Here is a 16059-nt window from a genome sequence, read left to right on the forward strand (position 1 = left end):
ACTTTTACAAAACCTGGACACCTTCACAGGTCTTTAAGTTCAGGAAGGCAACACATGTAGGTCTTGAGCATTCTTTAACTTTTCATATGTAGATGCAGCTTCAGATATGTCAGTTTTTCCCCCTAGTTACTGATTTTTTTTACGGTAGCCTTTTTCTCTTCTTTTTTTTTTTTAAGAAGTATCTAAAACAAATAAATAAAAGGTTTAAACATTTTCATTTGTATTTTTCTGTTTCAACAATACAAATAAATATTATTTGTATCTGGGTGTGATGGTGTACACCTGTATATCTAGATACATGGGAGGCTGAGACTAGAGGATTTCAGGTTCAAGGATAACCTCAGCAACTTAATGAGACTCTCAGAAACCTAATGAGACCCTGTTTCAAATAACACACAACCCAAAAGGTCTGGGGATATAGCTCTGTGGTAGAATGTCCCTGGGTCCAATTCCCAGTACCACCACACACACAAAAAACGTATTACATATAGTTGTGAGGAATTATCTTTATATCTAAATGCTTGGTGGATATTTTCAGATTTTGTGTGATTATTACTTAAAGAGTACTAAGACAAATAACTATATCCTCTATTTTCTGGGCAAGACATTAGAAGCAAAGGTTGAAAAGAAGCCACTGAAGATGAGCTATTGTGGTGAGATAAAGACTGGCATGGGTCTAAAATTGTGGAAACCTGCAGACTTGTAAAATCCCCACAGATTACCACAGAAGCTGCTGTGGTTTTCCTTCTAATTTTAGTGCCCGGCTCAGTTTCACTTACTATTTCAATTCTTCAACATCCTTATTGTGACTATAGATCCATTGGCAAAATATTTAGTGGAAATATATTTATGTAATATTCAGTCCCCCAAACAGTTTTAGTAACCTGACATGTATTAATTTCTATTCCACAGAAAGATGAATGCAATGTCAAGACATGAATTCCATTCAAGATTCTTTGGGGCAAATGAGATATTATTAACATTTCTCTATGTATCTATTGCAATATTTTGGTCTTTAACCTTTTTGAGTCAGATATACAACTTTATATTCCCTTGAGTGTTTACGGCTTGATAAATACTTCTTTAAAAATTAGATTTTAATTCATCGATAAGAATATTATTTAATAGGTTGTTTTGTGTGTCCAGAGGCAGCTAGTTTTAACCTGCCAAAGTAATGAATACTACAGAGAAAGAAGCAGATTGTAGAATTTCTATTTCAGAGAGTGTGGGACTAAGTCACAGTAAAAATGGGATTTCAACTAATTGCTAGTTCGTGACTCGAATTTCTAGCCTACGCTACATGTTTTCCTCCTTTTTTCTTTCCTTTTCTTTGTAAAATCGGAATGTGTAGATAAAATACAGATGGCTAATGAATTTGAAAAATTGACATAAACAGGAAACATTTTATCCCTTGGGGAGAAGTCACTTGGTCATTTTCTAGGGAAATGATAATAGTAACTAACATTCATCAAAAATGTACTCTGTGACAGTAAATGAACACTTACCTGTTATTCACTTATTCAATTCTTATATTATTTTTATCACCCCTGACACATAGACACCAATGCTGCCCTGTTATTAAGTAGAGATATATAGACGCAGAAGATGGAACAGCTGTTTAGCCCTGATGGCCTGCTATCTGTATTGTGCACACTCTTGTCCACGAAGCTTGATGCAGAAAAAAACAACAACAACAAAAAAAAAAAAAAAAACCTCATGATGAAAGGCTATGGAAAATGTGTAAAGCTTGCACAGACCACAGGAAGGGCTCCATTGGCTTATGTCATGTGGGCTTTCGTAGAAGCTTTGTTCTGATGCTCAGAACATGGTAGTCCCTCTCTCTGCCCCAACATTTTTTGCATTGAAAAATGAACAGCTCTGTCTTTTAATTCCAGCTTGTAGACCTCACCACACTGAGCGTTCCTGCTCTCCCATGCCTCTCTGCCCTTTCCAAGTGCATCTAGTACTTTCCTTCTTGTTTCTGCTCAGTGCAGCTCTTGCTTCAAGGCATTGCTCAATGTTATGAGTCAGAATTTAATTTTACTTCTCTCCTGACTCTTTCACAATGCCCTATATCCTAACTTCTGATCCACACCCCTCTGTAGATCCTAAACCTTCTCAGATCACAATCTGTGCCTGATATATATTCGTCCCTCCACTGTGGTGTTAATCACAGCATCTGGCACAGAAATAAGTGTGTATTAAATGTGAGAAAATGACTTGAAGAAGAATTTAGTGTATTTTTAGTCTACAGAATACTAAAAATCAGGAAGCCTGTCTTGAAATTTCATTATGGGTATGTTAACATGAAAAGGATAAGTTTACTTAATGATCAAAAGTAAAAATTCAAGGTAAGAATAATATTAGAGAAGAAAATTAGAGTGGCAACCAATTTGAGGTTTAATGATCATGCTGGAAGAATAAGTAGAGAAAGAAAACCATATGAAGGTACCAGACACACTTCCGATGTTCTTGAGGACTCAAAAAGTGTAGTTTTATTCTTAAGAAACTTCTGGGGAGACAGAACCATCTGGTAACATAAACCATGCAAAACATAAAGGAAGTCAGTACCTTGTGCCGAAGTCTGTCTGGAAGAGTTCAGGAGGGAGAATTCTTAAAAAGTGTGTACACGGTTACCAAGCAGACACATGGGGGGACATTCTTAAAAAAAATAGACAATGTGTATGCTCAGGAGAACTCTGAACAAGAAGCCCCTTTTTACAGGAAAATAATATCAGATAGAATAAAGAAGGAGAGGCTGTGGGTGAACACCGAGTGTGGGGCATGGGTAAAGCTCAGCATGCTATGGGAAAGATTCATAGACGAAAATGGGGATCTGTAGAAGAATTTTAGTGAGGAAGGTATGTGATCAATCCATCATTTGGGAAGATTGATTCATCTCTAGTAGGGAGGAGAGAGGAGCAGAATGCGAGAGTCTGTCTAGCAACTTGCTAAGTCAGCCCCAGCAGCAGGCCAGGGGAAAGGTAAGCCAGATAAACCTCTCAAAACCTGCTTATAGTGGGCGACTGAGCGGGCCGATCTGCGTTACTGCAACTCTCCAGGCAGATGATTAGTAGGTCCCCGACCCGCTGACCTCACCCCGAACCCCTAAGGTGCCGAGTTCTTTCAGATTAAAGCTGATTTTTGTTTTAAAAAAAAACCTGCTTACACTTGAGTCAGTGACAATCAGTTATTGGTTCTCTTTTCATAACTTGCAAACAAAATTCTTATTCCTATTTCTGGGGCTCCTCTAACTGTATAGCAGTTACTTCCTGAAAAGCTATCTTCTTTGCCCTTTTTCTTTGGCCGTTATCTCTCTAGATCAGAAAGACCCACCAGAGTCCAGTCTTCAGGAGATGCATAATTCCTGAAGGCTTATTTGGAATGCTGAGGAACCCGTACCACCAACCTCTCAAATGCTCTGGAATTCCCTAAGTCCTTTGCTGTATGTCGACAGATCTCTACTGACCTCCTGGTTCCCATATGTAAACACACTATTAATACACTTCCAATATTGTTCTGGTGGGAAAATCTATTCTTAATTCCAAATAACTACTTTACAAATTTAGTTTGGAACATTTCACAATTTTAGGACTTCTTTTTTTCTCTCATCTTTGATGCTCTTTAAAACTTTAAAAAATGAATTCTGTTTTTATTTGTTTGTTTGTTTCTACTGAAGATTGAACCCAGGGACATTCTACCTCTGAGCCATACTCCTAGCCCTATTTATTTTAGGGTTTCACTAAGTTGCCGAGGGTCACACTAAGTGGCTGAGATGGCTTCCAACGTGGAATCATCCTGTCTCAGCATCTCAAGTATTGGGATTACAGGCATGTGCCACCACACTCCACTGAATTCTTTTGGAAGAATTGAAATTTTGGGAAACATATGCCTTAATTTCTCTCCTGATAGAGATGATGGCAGTGAGCCTTATAGAGGTTAAATGGGACTTAAGACACTACAGAATGTTCTAGTTACATGTATATAACATGTATGTTTATGTGTATGTTTACATGTTCTAGTTACATGTATGTTGCATGTGGATGTTTACTGTGATTTCTTTCAGGAGTGAGGAAAGTCAAGTCTTAGATGTAAAAATAGAGATCCCTGCTTTTTAGAGAAAGGAGGAAACATTTGCTGTAAGGAAACGTCGGAAATAAGAGTAGGATGAAGTCACGAAGTGGAGGCTTCTGCTTACGGAACCCAAGCTGTGTAAATTTGAGAGCACAGAAATAATTTTAAAAACGGTTTTTGGGTTCTTATACTTCACTTTTAATTGGTTCCAATAAAGAGTCTAGCTCCAAATCCCTGTCTCAGAAGCAATTTTAAATTGAAACTGTACTGTCCCATGCAAGAGTAAACACCACAGGCTTCTAAATAAGAGCAAAATGTCTTCACTTGGATGAAAACAGAGTACAGTTTCAGTTAGAAAGGAGAAATTCACATCACCTCTTCAGGTAGGCCTGTTTACATATAAAGTAGGTGTTAAAATAGTGCAAGAAATTGAACTTTTAATGTTTAGCACTGTCAATATGAAATACTTGAGAGTAAAATTAATAACAATAATAATAGCAATAAAGCATTGTAGACCTTCTGTGCCTTAACACTTTCCCTTATTTGTGTGTGTATTTATTTATTTATTTATTTATTTATTTATTTATTTATTTTGGTACTGGGGGTGCAACCCAGGGGCATTTTGCCTATGAGCTACATGCCCAGCCCTATTTTTTTGACTCTTTATTTTGAAACAAGCTCTCATTAAATTGCAAAGGGCCTCACTAAGTAGCTGAGGCTGGCCACGAACCCGTGATCCTCCTGTTTTAGCCTCCCAAGTACTGGGATTCCAAGCATGTGTCACCATGCCCAGCTTATTTTTAATCCCCAAATTAAATTAGTATGATTGTGTATTACTGTAATCCCAGTACTTGGGAGGCTGAGACAGGAGAAGTGTAGGTTTGAGACCAACCTCAGCAACCTAGCTAGTCCTTCAGCAACTTAGCAAGACCTTGTTTCAAAATAAAAAATGAAATAAGGCTGAGGGTAGACTTCAGAGGTAGAAGGTCCTTGGGTTTGATCCCTGGTTAAAAAAAAAAATCCCCAAACAGTTCAGAAGTCCATGTTACCCCATCATCAGTTTTTGTTCTAAATATGGTTGTGTCAACACATTGTCTTCTTTTCTTTTTCATGTGACAAATTTCTTGATGGCAAATTGCTCAATCTATCCTATGTCCCACTGTAGAGTCTGCTCAGGTATTTTCACCCATCTTGCTCTCTGACATCATTGCACTTAGCCTGTGTTTTCCATTTTAGTTTTGCGACCTGAAACTTTCCTTCTCGGGAAAACTTTGTAGGTCTCTGTAGGCTGGATTGGCTTCCATTTCTTGTCCTATAACACTCTGAGCATCTGTCTCTATCACTGGTCTTGAGCTCATTGGTTTATAACAGTTTGTGTATAATCTTTCTCCTGTTCAAGGTCTGTGGGCCCCTGAGAATGGGATTTTTCATTTCCAAACCATAGTACACTGCTTGGTGGCTAACAGAAAAAACAAAAGTTGGCTCTTATATTTAAGGTAACGCCTTTCTCAAAATCTACAAAAATCTTTTATTATGTTAGTGTCTTCTGTTGTTTCTTGAATAGCAACTTAGAACTCCGGTTTTAAAATCCTTTCCCAGGGTTTTCAGAGACAGGCAGATTCCACCCCAGCTTGGGTGATGGCAGGTCAGAGATTTTCTCCTCTAAGCAGTTTCTTCTGCCCACATTCTCTGGCTTTGTAGAGATACCAGTGTGATGTTTTCACTCCCTTGGAGTTTCCTTCATGTAAATTCTATCTTCAGAGATTGTCATCTGGCCCAGGGGGAGGATCTCGAAAAGTTAACTTAATCCTGCAGGTATTGAGTGTGCGTTCATGTTAACAGTAGGCACAGAAGGCAGAACATGTGAGCCCTGTGCCAAGTGGTGTAATCTCAGTAGATCCTGTTCCAAAATAAAGAACTAAACCAAAGTTGCTCAGTGGTAGAAGGCCCCTGGGTTCAATTTCCAATACTGAAAAGAGATAGATAATAGATCGATATACAGATAATATGTAAAAGGGAGAAATAAAAAAGAAAAAAAATCAATTGTGCCAAGCCTCACAAGACTTCACAACATTTTGGGCTAACAATTAAGTAAAAATATTTAGCTATATTTTATTTATTTTTCAGTTTCTGGGAGGGGCCTGGCCTCCCCAAGTTCTTTGGGTCAAAAGCTCAATAGCAATTGGCATGGAGAACAGTCAAAAAGACTCCTCCTCCCTCCTTCTCTTCCTTCTTCCTCCTTCTCCATCATCAACAACAACATCCAACTCACTCTGAAGCATAAATCAAGGGAACAGGACAATGTGACTTTATTTCAAGAGATTTGAGATCATGTCCTTCCAGAGCATTAGAGACATAGATAGGATTCTTATAATATCAGCATCCTCGGGAGAAGAAAGCACTGATTTTTTTTTTTTTTTGGTGGTACTGGGGGTGGAACCCAGAGGCTTTCTACCTCCGGGCTATACTCTCAGACCTTTTTAATATTTGGAAACAGGGTCTCACTAAGTTGCTAAGAGCCTCACTAAGTAGCTGAGGCTGGCTTCGAACTCGTGCGATCCTCCTGTCTCAGCCTCCCAAGCGCGGGGATTACAAGCATGCACCACCACGCCCGGCAAAAGCACTGATTTTTTTTTTTTTTTTTTTGTGGTACTGGGGTTCCTGGAAGCCCTTCTACCTCCGGGCTACACTCCCAGACCTATTTTTACATTTTTATTTGGAAACAGGGTCTCCTAAGCCAGCGCACGCTGGCTTCGAACCTGTGCGATCCACCTGTCTCCGCCTCCCAAGCGCAGGGATTACAAGCGTGCGCCACCACGCCGGGCAAAAGCACTGATTTTTAAGAAAACGATTTTCCCAAAGTCTAAACTTTTAACTTCTGAAATATAAAAATAATTTTTAGTTCTTAGTCTCCTTTGGAAATATTCTTTGCAATTTGCACACTGGAATTTTAAGTCCTGACTCTTCAGTGTGCTTGAATGTGCCATCTAGAAGCCATCTGACTGGAAGGGTCTGGAATGTGTACCTGTGAATTCTCTTCCATGTTCAGCCCTGGCCAAATGCTGAGAAAGCGCCCTGTTGGTTGGACTTTAGAATTTTATGGGATTTATTAAGAGAGCTCTTTCAAAACTCTCAGTTCTCATTCAACTCTGTCGGGTAGCAGTAAATGTGGTTGTCTATATTAAATACCAGCAATCAAGAAAAAATACATAAAATGCAGATAAACCATGTTATTTGATTGTTACCAAAAATGTAAGCAGCCTTGTGGGATGAGCTCTGAGCTTCTTATTGACTTCTGATTAGTACTTGGTACCAGCAATTCCCTGAGTTGCCAAGCTGGCTGTAATAATGAAGGCTATTCATTTTCAGACAATAGGACCAGTAATGAAATGCTCAGGCTCTAAGCACAGGGAATAGTAAACATGTGTTCTGGACAATGCCTAGAAATTGAGCTAACAGGCAGGTCTTACCAAGCTAAAATTTGTGTGTATAACAGCAGAAATAAGTAGAAATTTTTGGAGTCAGATTTGGCTTTGCAACTTAATTAGTAACAAGATATTGGACAAGTAATTTAACCTTGATAGGTTTCAATTTTATTACCTACCAATTGAGGATGGGAATACTTAGTTTTAAAGATTAAACATAATATGGGCAATTTCCCCAATAATATGTCTTACACATTACATTGCAAGCAGAGAGTGGCATTTTAACATTTTTATTACTTTATATTCTAAAACCCTGGATAGCACTGATTATTAGTGCCCCATTAATTTAGCCAAAACTTTTTGCTGGGAAAAACAAATGAACAAACAACAAAAACTTAGTACCCAGGAAAATCTCATTATGGCATTTAAAAGCCCATTGGAGGCAAGAATGGAAAATAAATTACTTTTAGAGTTGAAAAATGCAGTATTATTATTCATGGTTATGCCCTGCTGTCATGGTTAAATAACCTTTGGGGGCATCTCTCCACTATCCATACACATGTATTTTATTCTTTGTGTCATCAGTTCTGGTCCATTTCCAATGATTGAACCTTGCTGTAAGCACTGGGCTCATTTCCTCTGTTCCCACTATTCCAGCAGGTGTGTGTGTGATAGAAACAGTGTTGACAGTGATGAGAAAGAGACGTTGACGGAATGCAGTGGGAAGAGCATCTGGTCAGAGGAAATAGAGTAGAAACAGAAAGTCAAAGAAATGAGGTTTGAGGCTGAAACAATTGAGAATGAGATTTAAGAGAAAAACAAGAGCAACGCAGAAATAACCAAAGAATGCCAAATATAAAGGGTGAGCCAGGAAAAAGAGTAGCGATCTCATGTGATTTTCAAGACAGAAGATAATGAGGGTATGGGGGAGTGTGCGTGGTATTGCAGAGACACGTAAAGCCCGGATGGGAAGGTGGAGATCACAGGGGAGGTAGCTAAGTTTGTAATTGCCAAAAGGCAAGAGTCTGGGTCACGTTAAAGTGTGGGAGAGAAATCATTTCCTTATTATTTTCTTTCCAATAGTTTAACCTTCTCTTCACCCTATCAGGTAAAGGTAGATGAAACGTTAGCTGGAATCTGTGTCCTACTGAGGACACGCCCCAGCAAATGTCAGCCTGGCTTCAGTTTTGAGGCTCACATTTGAGCAGAGGGCACGACTAGACCGTAACATCAGAAACCCGGAATTGCTTCTCTAATACAGCAGACATTTGCGATGTAAGTTGTTCCAGAAAAGTTATTCAAAATAATTTTAGAAACATGACACAAGAGGGTGATACAAGAGTCCAAGGAATAGGGAACATTGAACTTCCTCTCAAAAGAAACTCTAGAGGAGAAACATCAGACTTCTTTCCTTGGTGGAGCTGATCTCAACACTTCTGCTTTCTGTCTTCTGTTCTTCACAATGTCTCCTGCAAATTTTCTTCTCCTAATAAACTTCAGACCTGTGTCCATCTCACCTCCCAGAAGATGACCTTGTTTCCCTATTAGAGTAAGCAGAAGTCGCCAGAAGATCTTCCTGAACTTTTTGCCACCAAAATGACAAATATATCCACACACCCCTTTCCCTCTTGGTTTCTGATGTTGAAAGAGGTGACTTTTACTTTACCGAGGTTAATCCCTCTTTATGTTGTAGGTCCCTCCTGTCCTCCCAGGAATATTGTTATGTGAATTAACTTTTTGCTATCCTGTCCCTGAAATTTCCCTTTCTGCTAACTTAAATGTACTCAGATCTCAACTCAAGAAGTTTAATGGGTGTCCAGAAGTTAGCTCAAATCCCCCTTAGACGTCTCAGACGATCTCTAACTCAACATGGCCAAAAGTGAACACATCGGTCGTCTTCCATGAACTTGCTCTTCCTTTCTACTCCTCGATTTCTCAGTCTCAAGAGCATGACACCATAATCCAGTCAAATATCTAGCTAGACCTTTGCAGTTCTCTTTCATTCTGCTCATTGTCTATAGCCAATGAATTGGAAACATTTCTTGGCTTTATTTTCAAAGTATATTCTACAAATACCTACTTTTCTCCATTTCCATTGCTACGTGGTGACTTAAACAACCACCCTCTCTTGCTTGGATTGTTATAATCAAGTACTAACTGGTTCCACATCTTTAGGGTAGGCCTGTGCCACACTGTAACTCTCTGTTGTAGCTATAGAGATCTTTTTAAAAATCTAGAAGCTCCATTCATTTTCCTGCAAATGATATAATTTTGTTCTTTTCTTATGTCTGACCAAAGTTCCATTTTGTATATATACAAAGAGCGACCTTCAGTGTCATTTTGGCATGGTTCCTAGACACTGTCTGAGAACTCAGTCTACACCCTCTCCTACTGGCTTTACCTGACTTTGGCTTGAGACTTTTCAGGAAGGAATGCATTGCTGATGAGGCCACCTGCCCACAATGCCGTGGTATTTTCCCCCCTCTTTAAATGAACATCTCTTTTCTTGACATTTCTACATTTGGTCCTGTGTTTCAGCTTAAGTCCTCAACTTAAAAGGCTTTAAATATTTAAAGAGAAGAAGCACAGGCAGAGAGAGACCCTTCCCCTAGCACCCAGTGTGTTGCAGGACGCGCGGCAGGTGCTCTTTTATTATCTGCTAATGCTTTGGAGAAGCTAGTGAGACAAGCTGCATCGATGGCCTATACTCAGATTTCAGTGTAACTTTCTCTTTGTGGTTATCTAATGTTGAAATCCATTTTTTTTTTTTAACCGAAAGGTTCTGAGTCAAGAGCCTGGGGTGTTAATTTACACCTGTTAATCACTAGTTGCATGAATTTGGCTCCCTTTTACTATTTCAAAAATTAAGAGCATGATACCCATACTTCCAGCAGGACAACTCACAATAGCCAGATTTGGAGCCAACCTAGGTGTCTCCCAACAGATGAATGGATTATGAAATGTGGTATATATACACAAGGGAATTTTACTCAGCCATAACAAAGAACAAAATTATGTCATTTACAGGGAAATGGGTAGAACAAGAGAATATTCTGCTACGGGAGATCAGCTAGATGCATGAGGTCAAGGGTCAAATGGTTTCCCTCCTATGTGGAAGCTAGAGAGAAAATAGGAAACAAAAGGGACGTGAGATAACTGGGGAGAGCGACCATTAGACCAGTGGGAGGGAAGCGGGGAGGCGAATGGGGAGAACTGATGAAAGAGGCAGTTCAAATTATGCTGTGCCCGTGTATGAAGGTATCACTACCAACCTAGCTGTTATGTATGCGGAAGGGTGGGTAGCGGGGTAGGACCTGAAAGGGATCATACCAAGACTGATGTGTATACATCTGTTTGTATGAATGTGACCTCGTTAGGGTGTACAATAACAGTGCACCAATAAGAGTATTTTTTTAAAAAATTGAGAGCCTGGTTCTAGTTGTCCTAGGTAACTTTAGAAGGATTTTTTTAAACCATTGCCTCTCTCTCTCTCTCTCTCTCTCTCTCTCTCTCTCTCTCTCTCTTGTGGTACTGGGGTAGAATCCAGGGACTTTCTACCCCCAGGCTATACTCCCAGACCTATTTTATATTTTATTTGGAAACAGGGTCTCACTAAGTTGCTGAGAGCCTCACTAAGTGGCTGAGGCTGGCTTCGAACCTATACAATCCTCCTGTCTTAGCCTCCCAAGTGCTGGGATTACAAGTGCGTGCCACCATGCCCGGCTTAACCGTTGTCTCTTTACAAGTCATATTAAAAGAACATTCCAAAGCCTTTGAAGTCATACCCAACAAAGTTCTATTGCTCCTTTAAAATGAGAACTTCTTTCTTAGCAATAATCCAAGCTATCAACGTCACTGCAAGTCCTAAACCATTAGGAGAGTAAACAATTTTAACTAAAACAGCATTGACATTCATGTTGAGCCAGTCAGGAGTGATTTGGGCAGAGTTGATGATCCCCATAGAAAACTGCTTTAAGGTTTTACTCACATTCCAAAGCCAATGTTTGGAAATTCTGAATTAGTAATCTCCTGAGATCAGTATATTTGAACTAAAATAGTGTCTTGCACCACCTGCGTATAACTTACTTTTGTCACATTTGTGGGTTTTTAAAAGGTTGAGTCTAAAAAAAATAATAATAAGTTTAAAAAACTCACTGTCACCAAATAACCATTTTTAATATTTTCTTTTTATTAATTTTATGGATGAAGTTTAGACAATATTTTCAACAGCACATATACTTCAAGTAATACCTTGGGGGATACAGTAACACCAGATTCTCTGGAGTTTTCATTATTTAACTCTAGGTTGTTTTATTTTTCTGCCCTAATATCAGGCTTTCCAAAATAAATTCAAGTTGGACAAACCAGGGGTGCCAAGAGCTTCCTCAGAGCACTTCCCAGTGATGAGAAGTATCCTTTAAATCCTTTCCGACCTGGAATTTACCTGTGTGAAAACAATATGTAAGTACTTTTAAAAAAATTATTGCAGATTACATAACACCCCTAAAAAAATAAACACGAGTGGAAAAACTGAACAAAGCATAGTGTGATGTTAATACGAGTTATTTTGGATGACTGGACTCTGAGCAAAGTTTTTTCCTTTCTCTTTTTTTTCTTGCTATCTTGTTTTAAATAACAAATCCATATTGCTTTTACAATAAGGAAGTTTTATTTCTGAAAAGGTAGTCGTAGACACAATAATGTCCACACATGTGAAACGTGATCTCGGTAAATGCGCAGGGGACAGAAAGCTGCTAAGCAGAGTCACAGAGAGGTCTACCCAAGGCACAGACGGATTGTAACCCGAGAGCGGAGACCACCTGGCTCCTGGCACTAGCTTTTTTGCAGATCACAAATATAAATCCAAAACAGAGTGGCAGGTCTTTGGTGCCAGGTTATCCCTAAACCCTCATTGGCAGGTCAACACCCTCCCAAACAGAACAAAAGAATAATTTTAGTTTTGACCAAAAAAAAAAAAAACACTTTAGTTAATCTAGGCTATTTGGTTTTAAGTAATGAATGCATTTACCATTTGGTGCATAACAGAACAACAACAACAACAAAATGTCTGCATATTTGGAAAGGTAGTCAGACTTGTTGATTGTTCAATCTTGACTTTTAAGCAGATTGATAGAGCTTACATTAGGAAAATTGGGGAAATGCTGCCCAGAATGTCCTGGAAGAGGTATTAAGTTCTTATTATTACTATAAACAGTTCCTATTAGTCTAGAAAGCTGGTGGGAATTTCTATCCTAATGGTATTTACATAAGCCTATGTAAATTAGTGAACCAAACATAAAACCATAACCTCTTAAAAATGTATGGCATCTCAAATATGTCCATATTCAAAGACAAGCTTTGGGCAAGTTTTTTTTCCCCCCGCCTTACTTCTTTATCCATAAATCCACTCGTACATTTGTTTTGAAAATAATTCTTGAGACTCTTCCATGTGACAGGTACCACCTTGAGCATTCAGAGGACACACAAAACTCCTGTGGTCATAGATCTAGTGTTCCTAGTGCTAGGGAGTTTGGAAAAAGAAATGAGCAAGTAAAATATATACTGTGTCAGATGGGAATAAGTATAAGAGAGAAAGAAAGAAAGAAAGAAAGAAAGAAAGAAAGAAAGAAAGAAAGAAAGAGAAAGAAAGGAAGAAAGAAAGAAAGAGAGAGAGAGAGAAAGAAAGGAAGAGAGAGAAAGAAAGAAAGAAAGAAAGAGAGAGAAAGAAAGAAAGGAAGAAAGAAAGAAAGAAAGAAAGGAAGAAAGAAAGAAAGAAAGAAAGAAAGGAAGGAAGAAAGAAAGAAAGGAAGGAAGAAAGAGAGAGAAAGAAAGAAAGGAAGAAAGAAAGAAAGAAAGAAAGAGAGAGAGAAAGAAAGAAAGGAAGAAAGAGAGAGAGAAAGAAAGAAAGAAAGAAAGAAAGAAAGAAAGAAAGAGAGAAAGAAAGAAAACAGATCCAAGGGGAAGGAGGAGGGAGGTCGGGCATGTGCCCTGGGAGGTGAGGTAGGGAGAGAGGTGGTATTGATTTAAACAGGGTGCTCAGAAAAGGCCTTACGGATCAGGTAACTTAGTTAAGAGATGTTAGTAGTAGGTGTTAGTAGTTGACTTTGATCCTCCCCTTTCACAAATCATTTGAAATGCAAATTAGGAGAGTATTGATCCCGTAGTTTTGTTATTTTTATGCACACTTGAAGTAACCCTTTATATCCTCTAAGACTGAGACCGTCAGCACATCGATACAGTTCTACACAGAATAAATCAACAGAAAACACACTGGACTCTGTCTCTCCTTGGCGGTCCCACTGAACTAAAACAATCATGCACAGACACATTCATTGTTTTTCCTTCCTGCTAAGCACTGGCTTTCTGAAGTTGCCTGTGAGCCCACTGAAGGTAGGGATGGGGCAGCAATTTGTTCATCTTGGCAGTCTCGGTGCCTAACCTGATACCTGGCGTAGGTCAGGGACTCAGTAACTGCCAATTGAAAAGATGAAATTTGAGAGTAAAATAGACATTGGCTCTAACAGGTCATCAGCTGAATCCCTAATGACCACGTTTATCTACTAAATTGTTCAAAGTGGATAAGTGCCTTCCAGCATGATGGCCTCTCTGTTTTCCCCAGTCCTGGATGGATGCCTGGCAGCGAGGACTTGCTCTGTAACATAAAGTGGTGGCGTCTCCCCACAGGGACACTTTATAGTGGAAGCAACTGTAAGATGTTATTTCCAATCCCATTTCCCCCATCACAGTGCAATACAGCGGGGAAGCTCTCTCTCTCTCTACTTCTGTAACAGATCATCTGGATTCTAGCCCCCCTTTTAGGTAGTGGGGAAGAGTGCTATTCTTCACACCACATCAGGGGGCAAAATTATCACAGTTCATGGCATTCACACTTAGAGAAACTCACAATGGGGAGATAGGGAGCCCAAAAGTTTTATTATAGTGGAGTCATGTTTCTAGGCTGTAATGATTGTGTGGTTTGGGATACATTGCCAAATCTCTGCAAGTCTCACAAACTCATCTATGAACTAGGAATAATAATTTTTCCCCAGAGTACTGTTATGAAAGTCAAGTTGAATAATAGGCATTTATTACCATATCTAAGGTGGTAGTTCAAAAATCTAATGTTTGTATTTTTACTCCTCCTACTACTAATGTTATTATTAGCAAATTTAGGCAAATAGAGTTTTTGCGCACAGTTATTAAACATTTATAAAATCACTGAGGGTAATGCTTATAAATATATTTTAACTTAAAATGTATCTCCATTTATGTGTATGTGTGTGTGTTTTTAATTTTTTAGAGGGGTAACTGGAGATTGAGCCCAGAGTTGTTCTACCTATGAGCTAGACTGCCAATCCTATTTTTATTTTGAAACAGGGTCTTGGTAAGCTGCTGAAGGTCATACTAAACTGTTAGGCTGGCCTCAGACCTGCAATCCTCCTTTCTCAGCCTCCCACGAACTTTGATTATAGGTGTGGGCCACCAAGCCCAGCTTTATACTCATAATAATTTTAAAACAAGTATACTGTGCCAAAAATATTTCATCTGTGAAATGGGATGGCCTTTAACAGAGACTATCTCCGTGGTCTCAAAGCATCATACATGCTAAAGGACACTTCCTCAGGCATTTTGCCCTTGTGGTGGTTGAGATAATCTCAATCACTTTGACACCTTTCTTGTAGAAAGATGTAGTCAAGGGAAGTCATATTATTTCCAAGTAGGAAAACAGTGCTTTAATGGGGCCTGAACTCTCATCCTTTAATTTTTCTTCTTGTTTTTTTTTTTTTTTTAGAGTTCACTTGAAGTACAACTAAGAACGGAAGCGCTAAAACCGCCAACTTGCATGATTATGGAGCTGATCTCTCTCGTGCAGAAAATGTCTCCGGTCTTTTGATGACAACTTAAGAACCATGGGGTCCAGCGGCCTTGGGAAAGCAGCAACGCTGGATGAGCTGCTGATCACTTGCATCGAGATGTTTGGTGGGAGCCTCGCCTCCTTTTGTCCCTTTTGTATAGTTTGATGCTGTCGCTTCCCTCAATCCAGACGCAGGTTGCCTGCAGAACAGATTTAGACCTCTTGCACCTTTGCATTGAAGGCCTTTAAAGTCCACCCCAATCTATCCTCCAGTTTTACTGCTCTCCTGCATTTCTTATTTTTTTTTTAACTATCCGTAGCTCATACGTCAGCCAAACTGTCCACTTAATATTTCGGGAATATTCCCCGCACTTCTCTTTCTATGCCTTTGTGTGTATGGGTGTGGGGATGGAACCCAAGGACATTCGACCTCCGAGCTACACCCCCCTGCTCTAATTTTTATTCTTTATTTTGAAACAGGGTCTCACTGAGTTGTGAAGGGCCTCACTAAGTAGCTGAGACTGTCCGCAAACTGCGATCCTCCGGTCTCAAGCGTGCGCCACCACGTTGATTTCTATGACTTTATACACTTCTTTCATTGAAATTCTGCTTTGAAGCTCATGTCAATTGTCATCTCTGATGTTTCTAATGCCATTCCTATGACCCCTGTCAAAAAAAAGCCTGGTAATAGGAATTCTGTTCTCC

At 39.3% G+C, this 16059-nt stretch overlaps 1 protein-coding gene across 1 annotated transcript in view; it reads left to right on the plus strand.

The window, feature by feature from the left end:
* Positions 1-15409: 15409 nt before the first annotated feature.
* Positions 15410-16059, plus strand: part of RASGRP3 (RAS guanyl releasing protein 3) — a gene marked incomplete at both ends in the record, with an annotated part of 44614 nt that continues 43964 nt past the window's right edge. The window contains one exon of the mRNA XM_080711351.1: positions 15410-15479. Within this exon, the coding sequence (XP_080567477.1) occupies positions 15410-15479 (70 nt within the window). The remainder of the gene's footprint in view (positions 15480-16059) is intronic.

This window comes from Muscardinus avellanarius, assembly GCF_963383645.1.
Source record: "Muscardinus avellanarius genome assembly, chromosome: 15".
Classification (NCBI taxonomy): Eukaryota; Metazoa; Chordata; class Mammalia; order Rodentia; family Gliridae; genus Muscardinus; species Muscardinus avellanarius.